At 31.6% G+C, this 15,343-nt stretch overlaps 3 protein-coding genes across 3 annotated transcripts; all 3 read left to right on the top strand.

The window, feature by feature from the left end:
• Positions 1 to 9,800: 9,800 nt before the first annotated feature.
• Positions 9,801 to 10,531, top strand: LOC106411607 (pentatricopeptide repeat-containing protein At1g07740, mitochondrial; the record flags this gene model as incomplete). The annotated part of the gene is given in 5 exon segments (XM_013852395.3): positions 9,801 to 10,054; positions 10,056 to 10,208; positions 10,210 to 10,349; positions 10,352 to 10,476; positions 10,478 to 10,531. Coding segments are annotated over 5 exon segments (726 nt in total), but the record flags the coding sequence as incomplete, so codon positions are not given.
• Positions 10,392 to 12,197, top strand: LOC106411606 (dirigent protein 25). Its single transcript, XM_013852394.3, has one exon. The coding sequence runs from the start codon at positions 10,982 to 10,984 to the stop codon at positions 12,116 to 12,118; it is 1,137 nt and encodes a 378-aa protein (XP_013707848.1). The 5' UTR covers positions 10,392 to 10,981; the 3' UTR covers positions 12,119 to 12,197.
• LOC106411604 (exocyst complex component EXO70H1) lies at positions 12,183 to 14,420 on the top strand. Its single transcript, XM_013852393.3, has one exon. The coding sequence runs from the start codon at positions 12,426 to 12,428 to the stop codon at positions 14,169 to 14,171; it is 1,746 nt and encodes a 581-aa protein (XP_013707847.1). The 5' UTR covers positions 12,183 to 12,425; the 3' UTR covers positions 14,172 to 14,420.
• The last annotated feature ends 923 nt before the right edge of the window (positions 14,421 to 15,343 follow it).

A 15,343-nucleotide genomic window follows, 5' to 3' on the forward strand; every position in this document is an offset into this window, starting at 1 on the left:
TTGTTCCCTCTGTTTACGGGCCCCATTGACACGTGGCGGCCCGCGATTGATTCATTTTTAATTTAAATTTTTTTTTTAATTAGACAAAAAAAAAAAAAAAAAAAATTAAGCACCCCAAATGGGGTGCTAAGGTTAATCATGCCCTAAGGCCACCATTAACCAGAGTGCTTACCCTGGTGCTTAACTTAAAAAAAAAAAAAAAGGAAGCAGAGCGGTTAAACAGGCGCAGTAAGCGCCAGTTGTTCCCACTGTTTGCGGGCCCCACTGACACGTGGCGGTCCACGATTGGTTCATTTTTATTTTTTTTTTAATTAGACAAAAACCAAAAAAAAAAAAAAAAAATTAAGCACCCCATTTGGGGTGCTAGGGTTAATCATGCCTAATGTATTGTGAGGTAGTTGTGACTTTATCAATGGCGCATTTATAAATTAGCTAATATCCGCAAGTTTAATGTAGAGGAATTTTCGGTATAATTTCTGAATTAGACATAACAAAATTAGGAAATTTTCAATAGAAAACAAATTTTCTGGTCAAAGAAAACGAATTTAAATAGAATATACAATATACAGTTATCATTATGATAAGAACCTGCACATAAACTTTAACATTTGCCTTTTTACGAAGAAGCTTGCGCACCAAGTTTTAACATTAATTCAAACAGTCCTTTTAAGTGAGATTTGCGAATAATTCAAATATTATAACAATTAATATTACCCAATAAAAGTAGGCCTCTATGTTAATTCATACACTTTAAAACACAAACAACATATCGTCCAGTGATTATACCACTAATATGTGTTAGATACCTTACATTGGTGAAGTGTATTGTGTTATTTTGATCAACTAAATATAGCTATATTTAGAATTAGAAGTATCTGCAACTAAAAATTGCTTTAGCATTCATCTGTCAGCAATTCAGCACTAATATCTGGTTTTATATGATTGTTCTAGCAAAGTAACCTTGGCTGACATGCCAATTTTAATACCGACTATTGATCAAATGATTATGAAAATGGCTAAAAGTTGAACTACAACTACGTTCACCAGACATCAGAAATTACGAATTTGAGAATATATATGATTGGTAAGTCAGGTGTATTGAAGCCCACACTAAAAGCCCACTTATGATCCATTAAGAAGTCTCAATAGTTTATGTATTAGGGTTTCTAGATTGATATAAATATGTTGTTAAATGTTCTTTGGTTGTAACTTTGGCTGCCTATAGTTGCAGCCTTCTTTAAACCTTTTAAGAGATCAATCAAACTGTTTTAGATTCTTGGTAACAACTTACAAATCCTTTACGTTCTTTATTTCTCTGCATAATAAAGCTCATTTGAGCTATCATCAATAAGTCTTTCAGATACAAATCTATCTTTTATAACATATTCACAAGGTGAAACAATAGGCGAACATGCCAATTTAGTTGTGTTATATTCATCAAATGATTATGGCCATGATTAGTTATATGCCAGTCAGCCAGTTAAATTATGCATATGTAATATTTTTAAGGATTATAAAGTGGAAAATATTTTTTGTAGGTACAATTTAGGTTCAAAGTATAAGAGAGAGATGGCAGTGAAGTGACTATCGAACCCAATACAAGTTCAACGAATCTGATAAATCGTCAATTTATACATATTACAATACATAGCATCCCTTTTTTATTATTTGAGTAGCATTGTATATAATTAACCTTTTATTCATGTGTTTATTACATGTTTGTCATTTCCTGTCAATGCCGTCCCAAAATTTGATGTGGCCTAAAGCACAATAAAAATTATGTGGCCTTTTATATAAATACTAATGGAAAATAGTAATGCAAACAACACAAAAGTGCTTAAAATCATTGAATATGACTGAATCTGTAATAAAAATGTGACCCTAAAATTTGTTATATATCTTGTGGCCTAAAGCATGTGCTTTACTTGCCTTATAGCAAGGACGGGCCTGTTTCCTGCGTGTCAGCACCACAAGCTCTTTCACCTCATATATTCAAAAACTCTTTCTTAACTAGAATAATTACAAAATTTACCCTTGAACATTACATTAAAAATTGGGTATATACTATAAGCTTATTGACTAACAAAACAAATAAATCTGCGCCCTGCTTGCTAAGCTTCAATTACAAACGGTTGGATCTTTAAATACGCAGAGATTTTATTGCCATAACCTGAGATTCTTCATAATGATCGATTTCGTTATATAGCCTGATTTAAATATTAATGTCTTTCTATATAGTTAGACTACATAAAATCCATTGTCTACGTATGTATCTACATATCTACTTATATATATGTTGCTGCAACTCTTCTCCATATTAGATAAAGATATCAATCACAATCGCAATGTTCAAGAATTACTACATAATGACAAAATGTAATAGATATATACATACACTTTTTTTTAAATGATATAAAACGACCCAATATATTATATTTTAAGAGCTAATAATAGTTTCAAATCTCTTCCATTGCATGTTAACCATGTTTATTGTTTCCATAATTATCAATTTAATTGTAGTCAACGATCATTTTATAATAGTTTAGATTCAAGGCAACACAATTTAATACATTACCATTTCGATTTTTCCCATAATAAATGATTCAAATTTGAATTGTCAATCACATGATCAAATAAATTATTGTCAATGGCAATGTTAGCGTGATATAGGAAACAAAATTGACGTGAAAAGAGGAGTTTCCTATATAAGGGATTTAACGGATATTGCATCGTTGTTATTTGAATACGGTTTCATCACGTCAAAGTTATTACAAATACATGATTGTCCATCGTTGATTTATACATATTTTTTGCAACGGAGGATATTTTTACATTAAATTTGCGTGACCATATCATATATTGCTTAAAAAAATATATATAACAGATTTATGAAGTGAACAATATTTAATTCAATACTCTTTTTTAAAATACTGTGACAGATATCCGTTGAAGAGATCGTTTGATTTTGTGACAGATTAAGTGCAACCATTTTACATCAGATTCGAAAAAATAATTCTCAAACATGTAATATATTGCTTTAAAAATATTTATAACAAAGCTATGAAGTGAACAATATTAAACTAAGAATTCTTTAAAATCAATTTTTTAAAAATATTTTAATACTTCGAAGATCATGATCAAATTATGCATAAATCTATGCAATATTTCGACCAATCATAAAACTATGCAATATTTGAAACTACATATATGTTCAAAATTATTAATCTTGGTTAGAAAAACAATTAAGATCGACAGTAATTTAGGAAAATACATTAAATTTATGTAAACAATTCATAATATTTGATTATGTCTTTCTTCCGATGATTAATTATCATTTCCGTAAACAATGCATAATTGATACAATCAAATTATTAATTATCAAAATCATCAGAAGAAAATCAAGGATTTGGCCAGTTTAGATTTTACAAACGTATCAATCAGATCTTAAATTTTGGAGTCAAGTGTGGAATCAATTCATAATTAATTTTCTTCCGATGATTTTGAAAATCAAGTCAATATTTTTCCCTTGGCCTACAAACAGTTTAATGCTTAGATTGACAAGGTTTACTTCCTCAGATTTCCTTATTTTATACGTCTCAAATTTAAGCTATTTCTATATGGTTTGAATTAATTCCTTATTTATGGTATAAATATTTGTAATTTATAAGCTATAGGGAATGTGAATATTTGGTCATATACTACAAACATATTAATGCCATCGGCTAACTTTATTTCCTCAGATTTTCTTATTTTACAAATTAAATTTATTTGGGATTACCTAAGAATATGGATACTGAATATTCTCTTTCGCCATAATGCAAACCTTGCTGTACAATACTATTTAGGATTTTTAACGTTAAAACCCCTCAACTAAGTTTGTTTTGGGTAAAAAACCCCAAACTAAGTATTTAACGGAAAAAACCTCAAACTAACTTTATTTAATGAATTAAACCCTAGCAGGTCATAATTACCGTTAATACCGGTAAATCTTTAGTTTAGGGGTTTCTACATTAAGTAAACATAGTTGAGGGGTTTTACCATTAAAATCAGAAAAAGAAAAAATTCAAAATTTTATAATATTATCTAAAAATTAGTAACTTAAATTTTCAAAATTAGCACTTTTAATTTTTTTTTGTAAATATATGAGTTTGATGTGTTTTTAACATCAACATTATATATGTATAATTAAAAATGTAAAAACTCAGAAAATATAATAAAAATTATCTAAAGATGTATTATTACAGTTTTATTAGAAAAGATATAATTTCTATTATATTTTCTTATTTTTTACATTTTTAACCTTTTAGTAATTTTATTACATGTAAATCCTTGTTATATTTTTACTAGATAAGATATAATTTTTATTATATTTTTTTGTCTTTTACATTTTTAACATTTTAGTAATTTTATTACAGATAAATCTTTAGATAATTTTTTATTATATTTTCTAGGTTTTTAAATTTAAAATTTATACATATATGATGTTGATGTTCAAAACATATCAAACTTATATATTTACAAAAAAAAATTAACAGTGTTAATTTTGAAAATTTCAGTTACTAATTTTTTAGATAATATTATAAATATTTTGATTTTTTTCAATTTTTAATGGTAAAACCCCTCAACTATGTTTACTTAATGTAGAAACCCTCAAACTAAAGATTTACCGGTAGTAATGGTAATTATGATCTGCTAGGGCTTAATTCATTAAATAAAGTTAGTTTGGGGGTTTTTTCGTTAAATACTTAGTTTGGAGGTTTTTACTCAAAACAAACTTAGTTGAGGGGTTTTCACGTTAAAAATCCTACTATTTATAAAGTTTATAATCAATTCATAATCTTCACTAAATGAATTTTTAAAACCATCAAATAATTTACCTCAATTATAGTCGTTGAGAAACACGTTTCCATATACGATTCAAGATCCAAATTTTGCCTAATTTGAGAGCTGCGTTGCTGCGTTTTTTAAAACAACATGTGAAAAGACCAGTTTTAAAGTAAATTGTACGGTAAGTATAAAAATATTAATTAGTAAATATTTGCTACTATAATTTTGGCTATTTTTTTCATCATTAAAACTCTATATAAATACGCAGTGTCTGCAACACAACTCCTCACCACATCACTCTTTCTGAATCATCATTAACAAAACCAGAAGTACACCAATGACAGACTTTATAGGATTGTAAACGAAGAGTTTTGAAGATATTTTTCACAGCAGTCATAGTTTTCTTAGTTTATTTATTTATTTTGTTTCCTTATTATATAGGATATGCTTTCACATTTTATTTTATTTTATCGTCTATGTTTCGTTTTATCTTTATTTCATAATTAATTTTATATAAGTTTTTGTTTACTCTTATAGATTCATTTTCACGAACTATACTTCAATCACACAAAACAAATAACACAAGTTTTAAAAAACTTTGAAGCTTACTTTATTTACATATCCACAATTTCGTTGAATCCCTTAACATAAATAACATGTAATATTTTTGTCTACGACTTTTACATTTCTAATATCTATATATTCAAACTTATAATTTCTTTAAGTTTCTTCACTCCGCGCAGGGCGCGGGTGATCACCTAGTTTTGTATTAATTGAAATGATTCATAAATGTGTAAACGATTTTGGTCGGGCCAACAAATTTTAGACAACGGTATTTTTTTTTTTTGTAATTATTCTAGTAATTAAAGGGTGTTCCTATGATTAGGCTGAGAATGCATGAGATCATGACACCTAATCAATGACACCATGTAAATAACTTTAAAAAATAAAGGGTACTAGACCCTGATCGGCGCGCAGATATGAATTTTCAGTTTTTAATTATTTATTTTATTAAATGATGTATTTGTAATATTCGTTTATATTATATTCACTAAGAATTTTTTTTTTGCATCTTAAACTATCTATTTTTTTTTACGAATGTGTGATATCATATAAAAATATAAAAAAATGAGTATAGAGTTAATTAAATAATTTTAAAAACAGAAATTTTTCTTTCGTGTGTGATATCATATAAATAATGATCCGCCCAGTTAACAAAAATCATGATTATTTTATGTGTAATTTTTTTTTTATTTTGACCATTTCCTTAAAACTATATTGAATTTTACATATTTTAATTAGAATATTTTTAATATCTTTACCTTTTTATTTGAAATGCAACTCAATATTTTTTAACAATTATAACAAAAGATTTAAAAAATATTTTTAGAATTTGTTTGAAAAATATGAAAATTTAATTTTAAATTAAAATTATCCTAAAATATGATAAGTTTTGATGTAAACGAAAACTCAAATTATGTCAAAAATAATGATATTCATTGATAATAACAATTTTAATTGATTATTTTTTTAAAAACACATTTACAAAAATATTGTTTGAAAGAAAATTCATTTATCTTTCAAATATAAAATGAAAATATTATAATTAAATAATAAAAAATATAAATAAAAACCGTAAATTTAGCAAATAACAACTGAGTTATATTATGCTAAAATTTTCTTTCTAACAATTTATCAAATGACAAATGAGTTATGAGTAAATAATACCATATAATTTTTAAAAACATAGTCATTCTTAAATATTTTTTGAATAAATAATTATTTTTAAATTTAATCAACTGAAAATAATATCCGTACAATTGTGTGAATCAAATTCTACTTTTATTGATGCATGTTATATATTAGTGCTGCATGTTTTAGGTAACATTTTAATGATGCACGTTTTTAAAAATCTTCATTATTAAAATTATGCACGTAAGGATAATTCATGAGTTTTTTTGGTTGATTACATGACATTATGTCCAAATTTATTTAAGGATATTTCATTAAGGTAACTGAAAAAGACAAACAATAAAATAGGAAGTTTAAATTCATTTAAGCATATTTCATTAATGTAACTGAAAAGACAAATAATAAATTAGACAGTTTTATTCGTTTTAGGATATTTCATAAATGCAACTGAAAAAAGACAAGCAAAAAAAAGGAATTTAATTAATAAAGTAAGAACATTTTCAAATGTGTACTTCTCTTTTAATAATATAGATTCTTTTGTCAATGTTCTTCAATTAATATATAAGGGATAAAGTTAATATAATTCATATTTTACTATCTAAATATTAATATATAAGGGATAAAGTTAATATAATTCATATTTTTCTATCTAAATATATTTATTTATAAATGGCTAAGTTCATAATCTACTGTGGATTAATTCATACGGCTCCGCTACTTAACGGATTCAAAACTTCAAGCCCATACGGCCATACCCTCCTCAATCCTCACGATGGAAGAGGTTGGGTTTTGTATGCGTGCATGACCCTTTTTGAGTATTGACAATATAATTTAAACCGATCAAGAAAGCGAATACTAAATTAGATTATTGAATCATGTTAAGATCATGACGCAATGAAGCTTTCAATGAACAATATTATTACATAAGATTTTGATAATGTAACATATACATTATATAATTATTTTATAAATACTTGAAACTCAACAAGCAGGATAAGCTACACTACAAGCTGCTATGACCTTGTGAGCATTTGGGGTTTTAAAACAATGACCAAATGCTGGATTTTTCATGTAACTACAGAGACACGACTCTTGTTCTTTCAGTTTTCCGCAACATTCTGTCGACGGTGTACCTCCGGTTAGTCCTGCTGGCGTGCATGGTTTAAGTTCTGCCGGAACGCATGCCACTTTTATCCCCTCTTCCACGGTTGCGTTGGTCCAAGCCAAAGACGACACAAGCGCTATCACAAATGAGATGCATATCGCTCCTGTGAACTTCATGTTTTGTAACCTTAGTGACTCTTTTGGAACTAGTTCTAAGTAATTTTTGATTTCTTCAAAAATGTTTGAGATGTTGATTTTGAGGTGTTGATGGTCAAGCTATTATATAGGTGGAGATTGGATTAAAGTTTGCAATAACATGGTTTATTTCTGTCATTTTTAATTAATTTTTGAAGGAATCCACACAAACATTTTATTTGATAATATATCAGAGATGTAAGCAATTTATTTAAAAGAAAACTACATTAATATAAAATATCAGATTTGCATTAATTTCATATATATTAACTGAAATATTTAACCAAGAAAAATGGAAAAGTATTTATCTATGATAAAACTAAAATTATTGATGCACATGTATTAGGGCATCTGCATCTATGATATCTAAATAGATATCTAAACAGTAAAAAAATTAAAATAAACAAAAAAAGGAAATGATATATAAAAATCCATGAGATATTTTAAAAACACATAAGACTCATATATTACACTTGTCAAAATTTATATTAATTTAGATTTTTCCATTAATTAACATTTATATTTTATTAATTTATAATAAAATATTAGTATATTTGCAAGATATTCAAGAAATATCTCACTTTTAACAGTGCTCTTAGATTTGAAAAATATTAATTTATATAAATTTGATATGAAAAAATAATTATAACTTTTGATAATGTTCAAAAGTTACTTTTAAATAAAATTGTCTGGAAAAAAAAAGAATCAGTAGTTATTGTGATTTTTTCACATTTAAACAGAAAGGACATCAGTAAATATTTTGGAAAAATAAAATTGAATATATGAAATCATAATGAGAAGGCTAAAAGCTTTTTTCGACGGAGCAAAGGATATAGGTGATGATTGTTTCAGTAGTTTTTAGTTTTAGTTTTTGGTTTTTAGATTTTAGTTTTTGGTTTTTAGATTTTGGTTTTTGGTTTTCGGCTTTTACTTTTTGGCTTTTGGTTTTTAGATTTTGATTTTGGTTTTGCTGTATTTTTTTTTTTTAAAAATTAATCAATACATTACTTTAAAATAATACAACAAAATAGCAATAAATATTTAGATTTTATAATTAAAATTTATTAAAATACTGTGATTATTATTTTAAAATTAAATAGTATAACATATTTAAATTATTTTATTTTTATGAAAAATATATTATAGTAAAATATAAATCATAAAATATATATAAATTATGCAAAAATAAAAATATTAAATTTCAAAACTATTTAGAAATTTTTCTTATATAAATTATTTTAATTTTTAAAACTTCAAAAGCAATTGTTTTTCTTATATAAATATTATAAATTATACAAAAATTAAGTACATAGAATTTTGAAACTAATTATAAATTTCTTATATAAATTATTTATATTTTCTTAAAGTTGAATGGTAGTTTTTATATTTCAGGATTATACAACACATTTTATTAATAAAACATATTATGTTTTTATAAATTTTTTATTTTTAATGTGACTAATAATTATTAAAATAATTCAATTGTTTTAGTTATAGAAACTAATAACTAAGTTTTAAAATTAAATATATTATTTATAAAATATATAAATTTATATACAGATATGAAACACAAATTAAAATATTTCACATTATTGTTTAAATGATATCTAATGTACAAAATATTTTATGATAATTTTATTTTTATGAAAATATTAATTATTAATGAATTAAAATGTAGTATTTTCTACAAAAAAAATCAAAATTCGTTTTTCTTCATAAAACTCACAAAAGTTGGTTTTTGATTTTTCTTCATAAATTGGTTAAACTTTTCAAAAACTAGTTTTACTAAATTTTAGAGAATCTATTTATTGAAAATCTTGATTGGCAACTCAAATGGTTTTTACAAAAACAAAAAGAAAAACCAAAAACTTGATTGGATAAAAAATGGTTTCTAAAAAAACAAAAACCAAAAACTAAACAAAAACCACAAACAATCAACCTGTTTTGCGTCTGAACTTGGTCTCCTTCAATGTAAAGGGTGATTTGATAAATGCGACTGGGAAGATGCATGCAAAGTGTTCGATGAAATGCTTGAGAGGGAAGTGCAACCTACTGTGGTGACTTAAAATAGCCTGATTGGATTTTTATGCCGAAGTCATCATCTGGCTAAGGCGAAGAGTTTGCTTGAAGGCATGATTCAGAAGAGAATACGCCCAAATGCTGTGACATTTGGGTTGTTAATGAAGGGTTTATGTTGTAAAGGAGAGTACACTGAAACAAAGAAGTTGATGTTTGATGAGTGATCCTGGAAAGAGAGGGAGAATCGATGAGGTGAAGCTTCTATTGGGGGATATGAAGAGAAGGCGGATAAAACCAGATGTTGTGATCTATAACATTATGGTTAATCATCTTTGCAGTGAAGGTAGAGCCCCTGAGGGGTACAGGACACTGAAGGAAAAGTTGTGAGCCAAATGCAGCTACATACCGTATGATGGTTGATGGTTTTTGTCGTATTGGGGATTTTGATTCAGCGTTGGATATTTTGAATGCAATGCTTGCAAGCAGACACTATCCCACACCTGCAACGTTTTATGTTTGGTTGATGGGCTGATAAAAGGAGGTAACTTGGATCATGCTTGCTTTGTGTTAGAGGTAATAGGAAAGAAAAATTTAAGCTTTGTGTCTAGTGTTTGGGAAAGTATACTCTGTGATCTCTGTAATTAAGGATGGAGGGTTTTGTTGTGAAGCTTTGTTAGAACTGATTTCTACCTAACCAATGACCTCTTCAAGGTGAAATTCTCATACTTGTTTATTCCTGATCTAAAATAGAATAGGGTGGATGAGTTTAATTTCCTTCCTCAGAAAAAAAACTGCAGGCTTGACTTATTACTTTTAGACTTGAAATTTTTAATTTTTTTGCTAATTCATTCATACAGTGGGACTTCTAGTAAATTTCAAGATCTTGTGGTGAAGTTATAGCTGAATTTTTTCTGGGTTTGTTTTCATCTTTTTCTATGTTTCTTCCTGCTCTAAACCAAACCACCATATAATGGAAAAGTTATCACCTACTCTGTTTCATCAACTCCATCTTTTTCCATCAAGAATTTGGCTTCATTTCATTTATAAAAGCTCGTTCTGAATCAGTCTGTATTATCAGACGAGTAGAAACAATTCAGCTCAAATTCAAATTAGCAGTTTTAGTCTCTGATATTTTTCCTTGTCAATGACAGGCTGCAAGATACTCTTCGTCCTGGTTTTAGCTCTTGCCATTACTTTTGTCTCGGCTGCTCGTCTTCTTAATGAAGAAGAAGATCTTGGATTAGTCCCCATGCCTACCATAAGTCCTGGTCCGTTACCAACTGCTGGTTCAGGCTCCTTCGCCAGTGCTAGTTCAGGAGGACCTGCAACTGGTATCACTTCAGGTACTGGTCTAGCCTCAGGTGGTTCCTTGACTACTTTACCTGGCTCCGGACCTCTACCAACCACTGGTTCTGGTTCTTTACCGGTTGCTAGTTCAGGTCCCTTGCCCACTACTGGCACTGGTTCTCTACCAACCACCGGTTCTGGTCCTTTTCCGGTTGCTAGTTCTGGTCCTTTGCCTGGTGCTGGTTCAGGGACATTGCCGACTGTTGGTTCAGGTGCCACAGCCACGGGTGGTTCAGTTCCCGACCACTCCTTGGTTTTCTTTATGCACGATATACTCGGTGGCTCAAATCCGACAGCCAGAGCTGTGACTGGAGTCGTTGCAAACCCAGCTCTCAGTGGCCAACTTCCATTTGCCAAGCCCAATGGCGCAAACCTCCCTGTCAACAACGGCGTTCCATCGAACAACAACAACAACGGAATCCTCAACAACAACAACGTCCCTCTCCTCGTCGGGCTGGGCGGAACCACTTCCAGCATTCTACAGAACGACGGTAACAACCTCTTGAACGGTCTCCCCGTGGCCAACGGTGGTCAGCTCCCATCGGGTTCGTCTCTCCAGATGCTCATGTTTGGAACAATGACGGTGATGGACAACGAGCTAACCGAAGGGCATGAACTCGGGTCAGGTCTGCTTGGCAAAGCACAGGGCTTCTACGTGGCCAGCGCCGTTGATGGAACCAGCCAGACAATGGCTTTCACGGCAATGTTTGAGAGTGGTGGTTATGAAGATAGCATAAGTTTCTTCGGTGTACATAGAACGGCTGCATCAGAGTCTCATCTTGGTGTTATGGGTGGTACAGGGAAGTATGTTAATGCTAGAGGCTATGCCATCGTCAAAACATTTACAGGTGGCACCGGGAACACACAGCAGCCGCACCAGTTCACAGATGGGTTAGAGACAGTTCTGGAGTGTACCGTTTATCTTTCTTACTAGTTTTATGTTCTTTCTTGTCCTCGATTACTGAAGTTTGTTGTGCTCTTTCATAGTTGTCATCTTAATATGTAACAACCTATTAATTTGACAACAAATCACCTTTAATTAGGAGTTTAACTATTTTTGAATTAAAACAAAAAAAGGGGAAAAAAAGAGGGAAAGACCAGCGTGGATATTACGACCGAGTGGAACTGAACTAACGGCACCAACAAGGCAAGCTTTACCCGCCAAAACAAACGAAACAAAGGTTTCAAATAAATAACCCAACACCGTGCGACCAATTATTATCTTCAAGACAAAGAAACAAATGGTGCTCTTGAAACCTTCTGCCTTTTCAAAATCACCTAAGCTCCCTCCTCCACAGCAAGGCGGCTTCTCCGACTCTCTAATCGGTGATACTGTCGAGGCAGCTGATGCTTTTATACGCCAATGGGTCTCACCACACCTCTACGACTCTTCCTCCACTTCCTGCAGCCTCTCTTCCCTTTTCTCCGCGGAGAACCGGGGAGAAGGAAGACGCTTCCTCGACGTCCTAGCCAAGTTACACTACGCTATTCAGAGCGCCGGGTTGGTGAATCCGGACTCCGCTAAGCTAGCTCAAGCGCGTGAGTTGATGCAGACGGCCATGAAGTATTTGGAGAAGGAGTTTTATCGCGTTCTGAAATCGAACCGCCGGTTTTTAGATTCGGAATCTATCTCTGGTTTGTCTAGTAACGAGAAAGCAGAAATAAATGCTGATGCTGACGCTATCGAGGATTTGAAGATGATAGCTAACTGCATGATCTCATCCGGTTACGAGAAGGATTGTGTTAAGATTTATAAGAAACTCAGAAGAAAGATGATCGTCGAGGCCTTGTCTAACCTAGGATTCGAGAAGCTAACATCTGCGCAGATGCAGAAGCTAGAATGGGAGATTCTCGAGAAGAAGATCAAAGGCTGGGTAAGGCTTGCTAAAGTAGCATTCGTGACTCTCTTTAACGGCGAACGAATCCTCTGCGATCGAATCTTCTCCACCTCCTCCTCATCCTCCTCCGTCTCCATCGCTGAGTCTACATTCATTGACGTTACGCTACAGAGCGCGTTGAAGCTCTTCGTCTTCCCAATAACCGTCGCGAAATGCAGGAAGACCGCGGAGAAGATCTTCCCAACGCTCGACGTTTACCAGACGATCTTGCACGTTATCCCCCAAATCGAGCAGATCTTCAGCTACGATTCAACCGCCTCCGTGCGATCGCAGGCGGCTGAATCTCTAGAAAAACTCGGAGAATCTGTTAACGCGATGATGATCGAGTTCCAATCGTCGATCACGAAAGAGTCTTCCAAATCGCCGATTCCCGGCGGCGGAGTCCATCAGCTCACGAGGTACGTCATGAACTTCATCGTCTTCCTCGCTGACTACAGCGACTCGCTCACGGTTATAATCAAGGATAAGGAGTCCTCGTTGCCGTTACCGGAGGATTACTATAACAACGGCAACAACGAAGAGAATCCAGAAAACGCTGGATCTCCGATGGCGGCGAGGCTCGCGTGGCTGATACTCGTCTTGCTCTGCAAAATCGACGCCAAATCTCGTCTCTACAGCGACGCGGCGCTCTCGTATCTCTTCCTCGCCAACAACCTCCACTACGTCTTGATCAAGGTGCGCACGTCGAATCTCAAGGTCGTTCTGGGAGACGACTGGGTGGCGAATCACGAGGTCAAGGTGACTCAGTACCTAGAGAAGTACGAGAAAATGGCGTGGGGCGATGTGATCGCGTCCCTCCCGGGCGTTTCGACGGCCGCGGCGAAGGCCGAGGAGGCTCTCAGACGGTTCAACAAGGCGTTTGAGGAGACGTACAAGAAGCATAAGAACTGGGTCGTACCCGACCCGAAATTGAGAGACGAAATCAAAGCGTCTATAGCGAGTAAGCTCATGGGCGGGTATACGGGTTTTTATAAAGAGTATCCGGTCGGGTCTTCGGATATTGTCAGATTTACCCCTGAAGATCTCAATGGTTACATATCCGACTTGTATATCGGCTTGAGAGGATCCGTGCCCGTATCCACAAACTAAACGTCTTCGGATCCGGATATTGCTCAATGTAAAAGCCCAAGTCACTGTGTTGTGAATAAAGTAGAAATGATATTCAAATTGTCGACGAATCATGACCTGATTCTGGGCTAAAGCCCATGAAATATCAGCGTTAGGCTTCAAATTGGAATAAATAAATATTGTAACAATCATCAGCTGTAATTATATTTATTTATTACATTTTTTTAAGAAAATCTTGTAATGTTATCAAATATTCTTTATCAAACAACACTAATATTGAGAGAAAAAAAAAACATTACATTTGGGTCCTAAATTTAAATTTTGATTTAGGCGTTCAGAATATCTGGGCCCAACCCAGCATCAAATGAGAACGTATGTGTTGTATGAATCCGGTAAAGGCCGAGGGCCTCTCCAGCTCTATTTTTCGCTCTAAAATAAAATTTAGAATAAAAATATTCCAATGATACTCTATTTTTTACTCTAAAATAAAGTGAAAAATAGGTTTACTACAAATATAGAGTAACTTATTTGTTTTTCTGTTCATCACTTTGTTTTCTACTTTAAAATATAGTACCATTGGAGCATACTCAAACTCTATTATGGAGTTATTTTATTTTAGAGTAAAAAATAGAGTAAGCCATTGGAGATGATCTAATACTTTTGATTTTGTAATGTTTACCATTTTATAAGCTACACTAACGGTTTTCATTGCAGCTGGAAGCTATCACATCCGTAGAGCAAATTCTGGTTTTAAGAGCATGATTAACCCGTGTTCTTAATTTGGGGTTCTTAACTCATGATTTGACAGTTTTTTGTTTTTTATATTTTTTTACACTTTTCGGCTAAACAACATCTCTTATATCTCTTAGTTAAGAGACGGTTTTTAGTTTTAATTTCTTAATTAAAAGTTAAGAAAAGATTCTTAACCGAATCTAAGAATCTCACCCTAAGAGCCCAGGTTAATCATAGTCTAACGTATTTTTAGTTTCTGAAAAGTTTCTTGCTAAGTCAATAAATATTTCTTAAACTTTTGGAAGTAATAATTATAATTTAATCAACGAGAGGTGATAATCAATGGAAAAACAATATTAATTTAGTAAAAATAGGTAAAGATATTTAGTATTTTAATTTTAAAATATACTATAAATAATGATAGTTGACCGACAAATATATTTCAATCATTCGGCCACAAC

Source organism: Brassica napus, chromosome C5, assembly GCF_020379485.1.
Source record: "Brassica napus cultivar Da-Ae chromosome C5, Da-Ae, whole genome shotgun sequence".
Lineage (NCBI taxonomy): Eukaryota > Viridiplantae > Streptophyta > Magnoliopsida > Brassicales > Brassicaceae > Brassica > Brassica napus.

What these genes read in the sequence shown, in the direction of transcription:
- LOC106411606 (XM_013852394.3), top strand. Translation starts at nt 10,982, where the DNA reads ATGACAGGCTGCAAGATACTCTTCGTCCTGGTTTTAGCTCTTGCCATT.
- LOC106411604 (XM_013852393.3), top strand. Translation starts at nt 12,426, where the DNA reads ATGGTGCTCTTGAAACCTTCTGCCTTTTCAAAATCACCTAAGCTCCCT.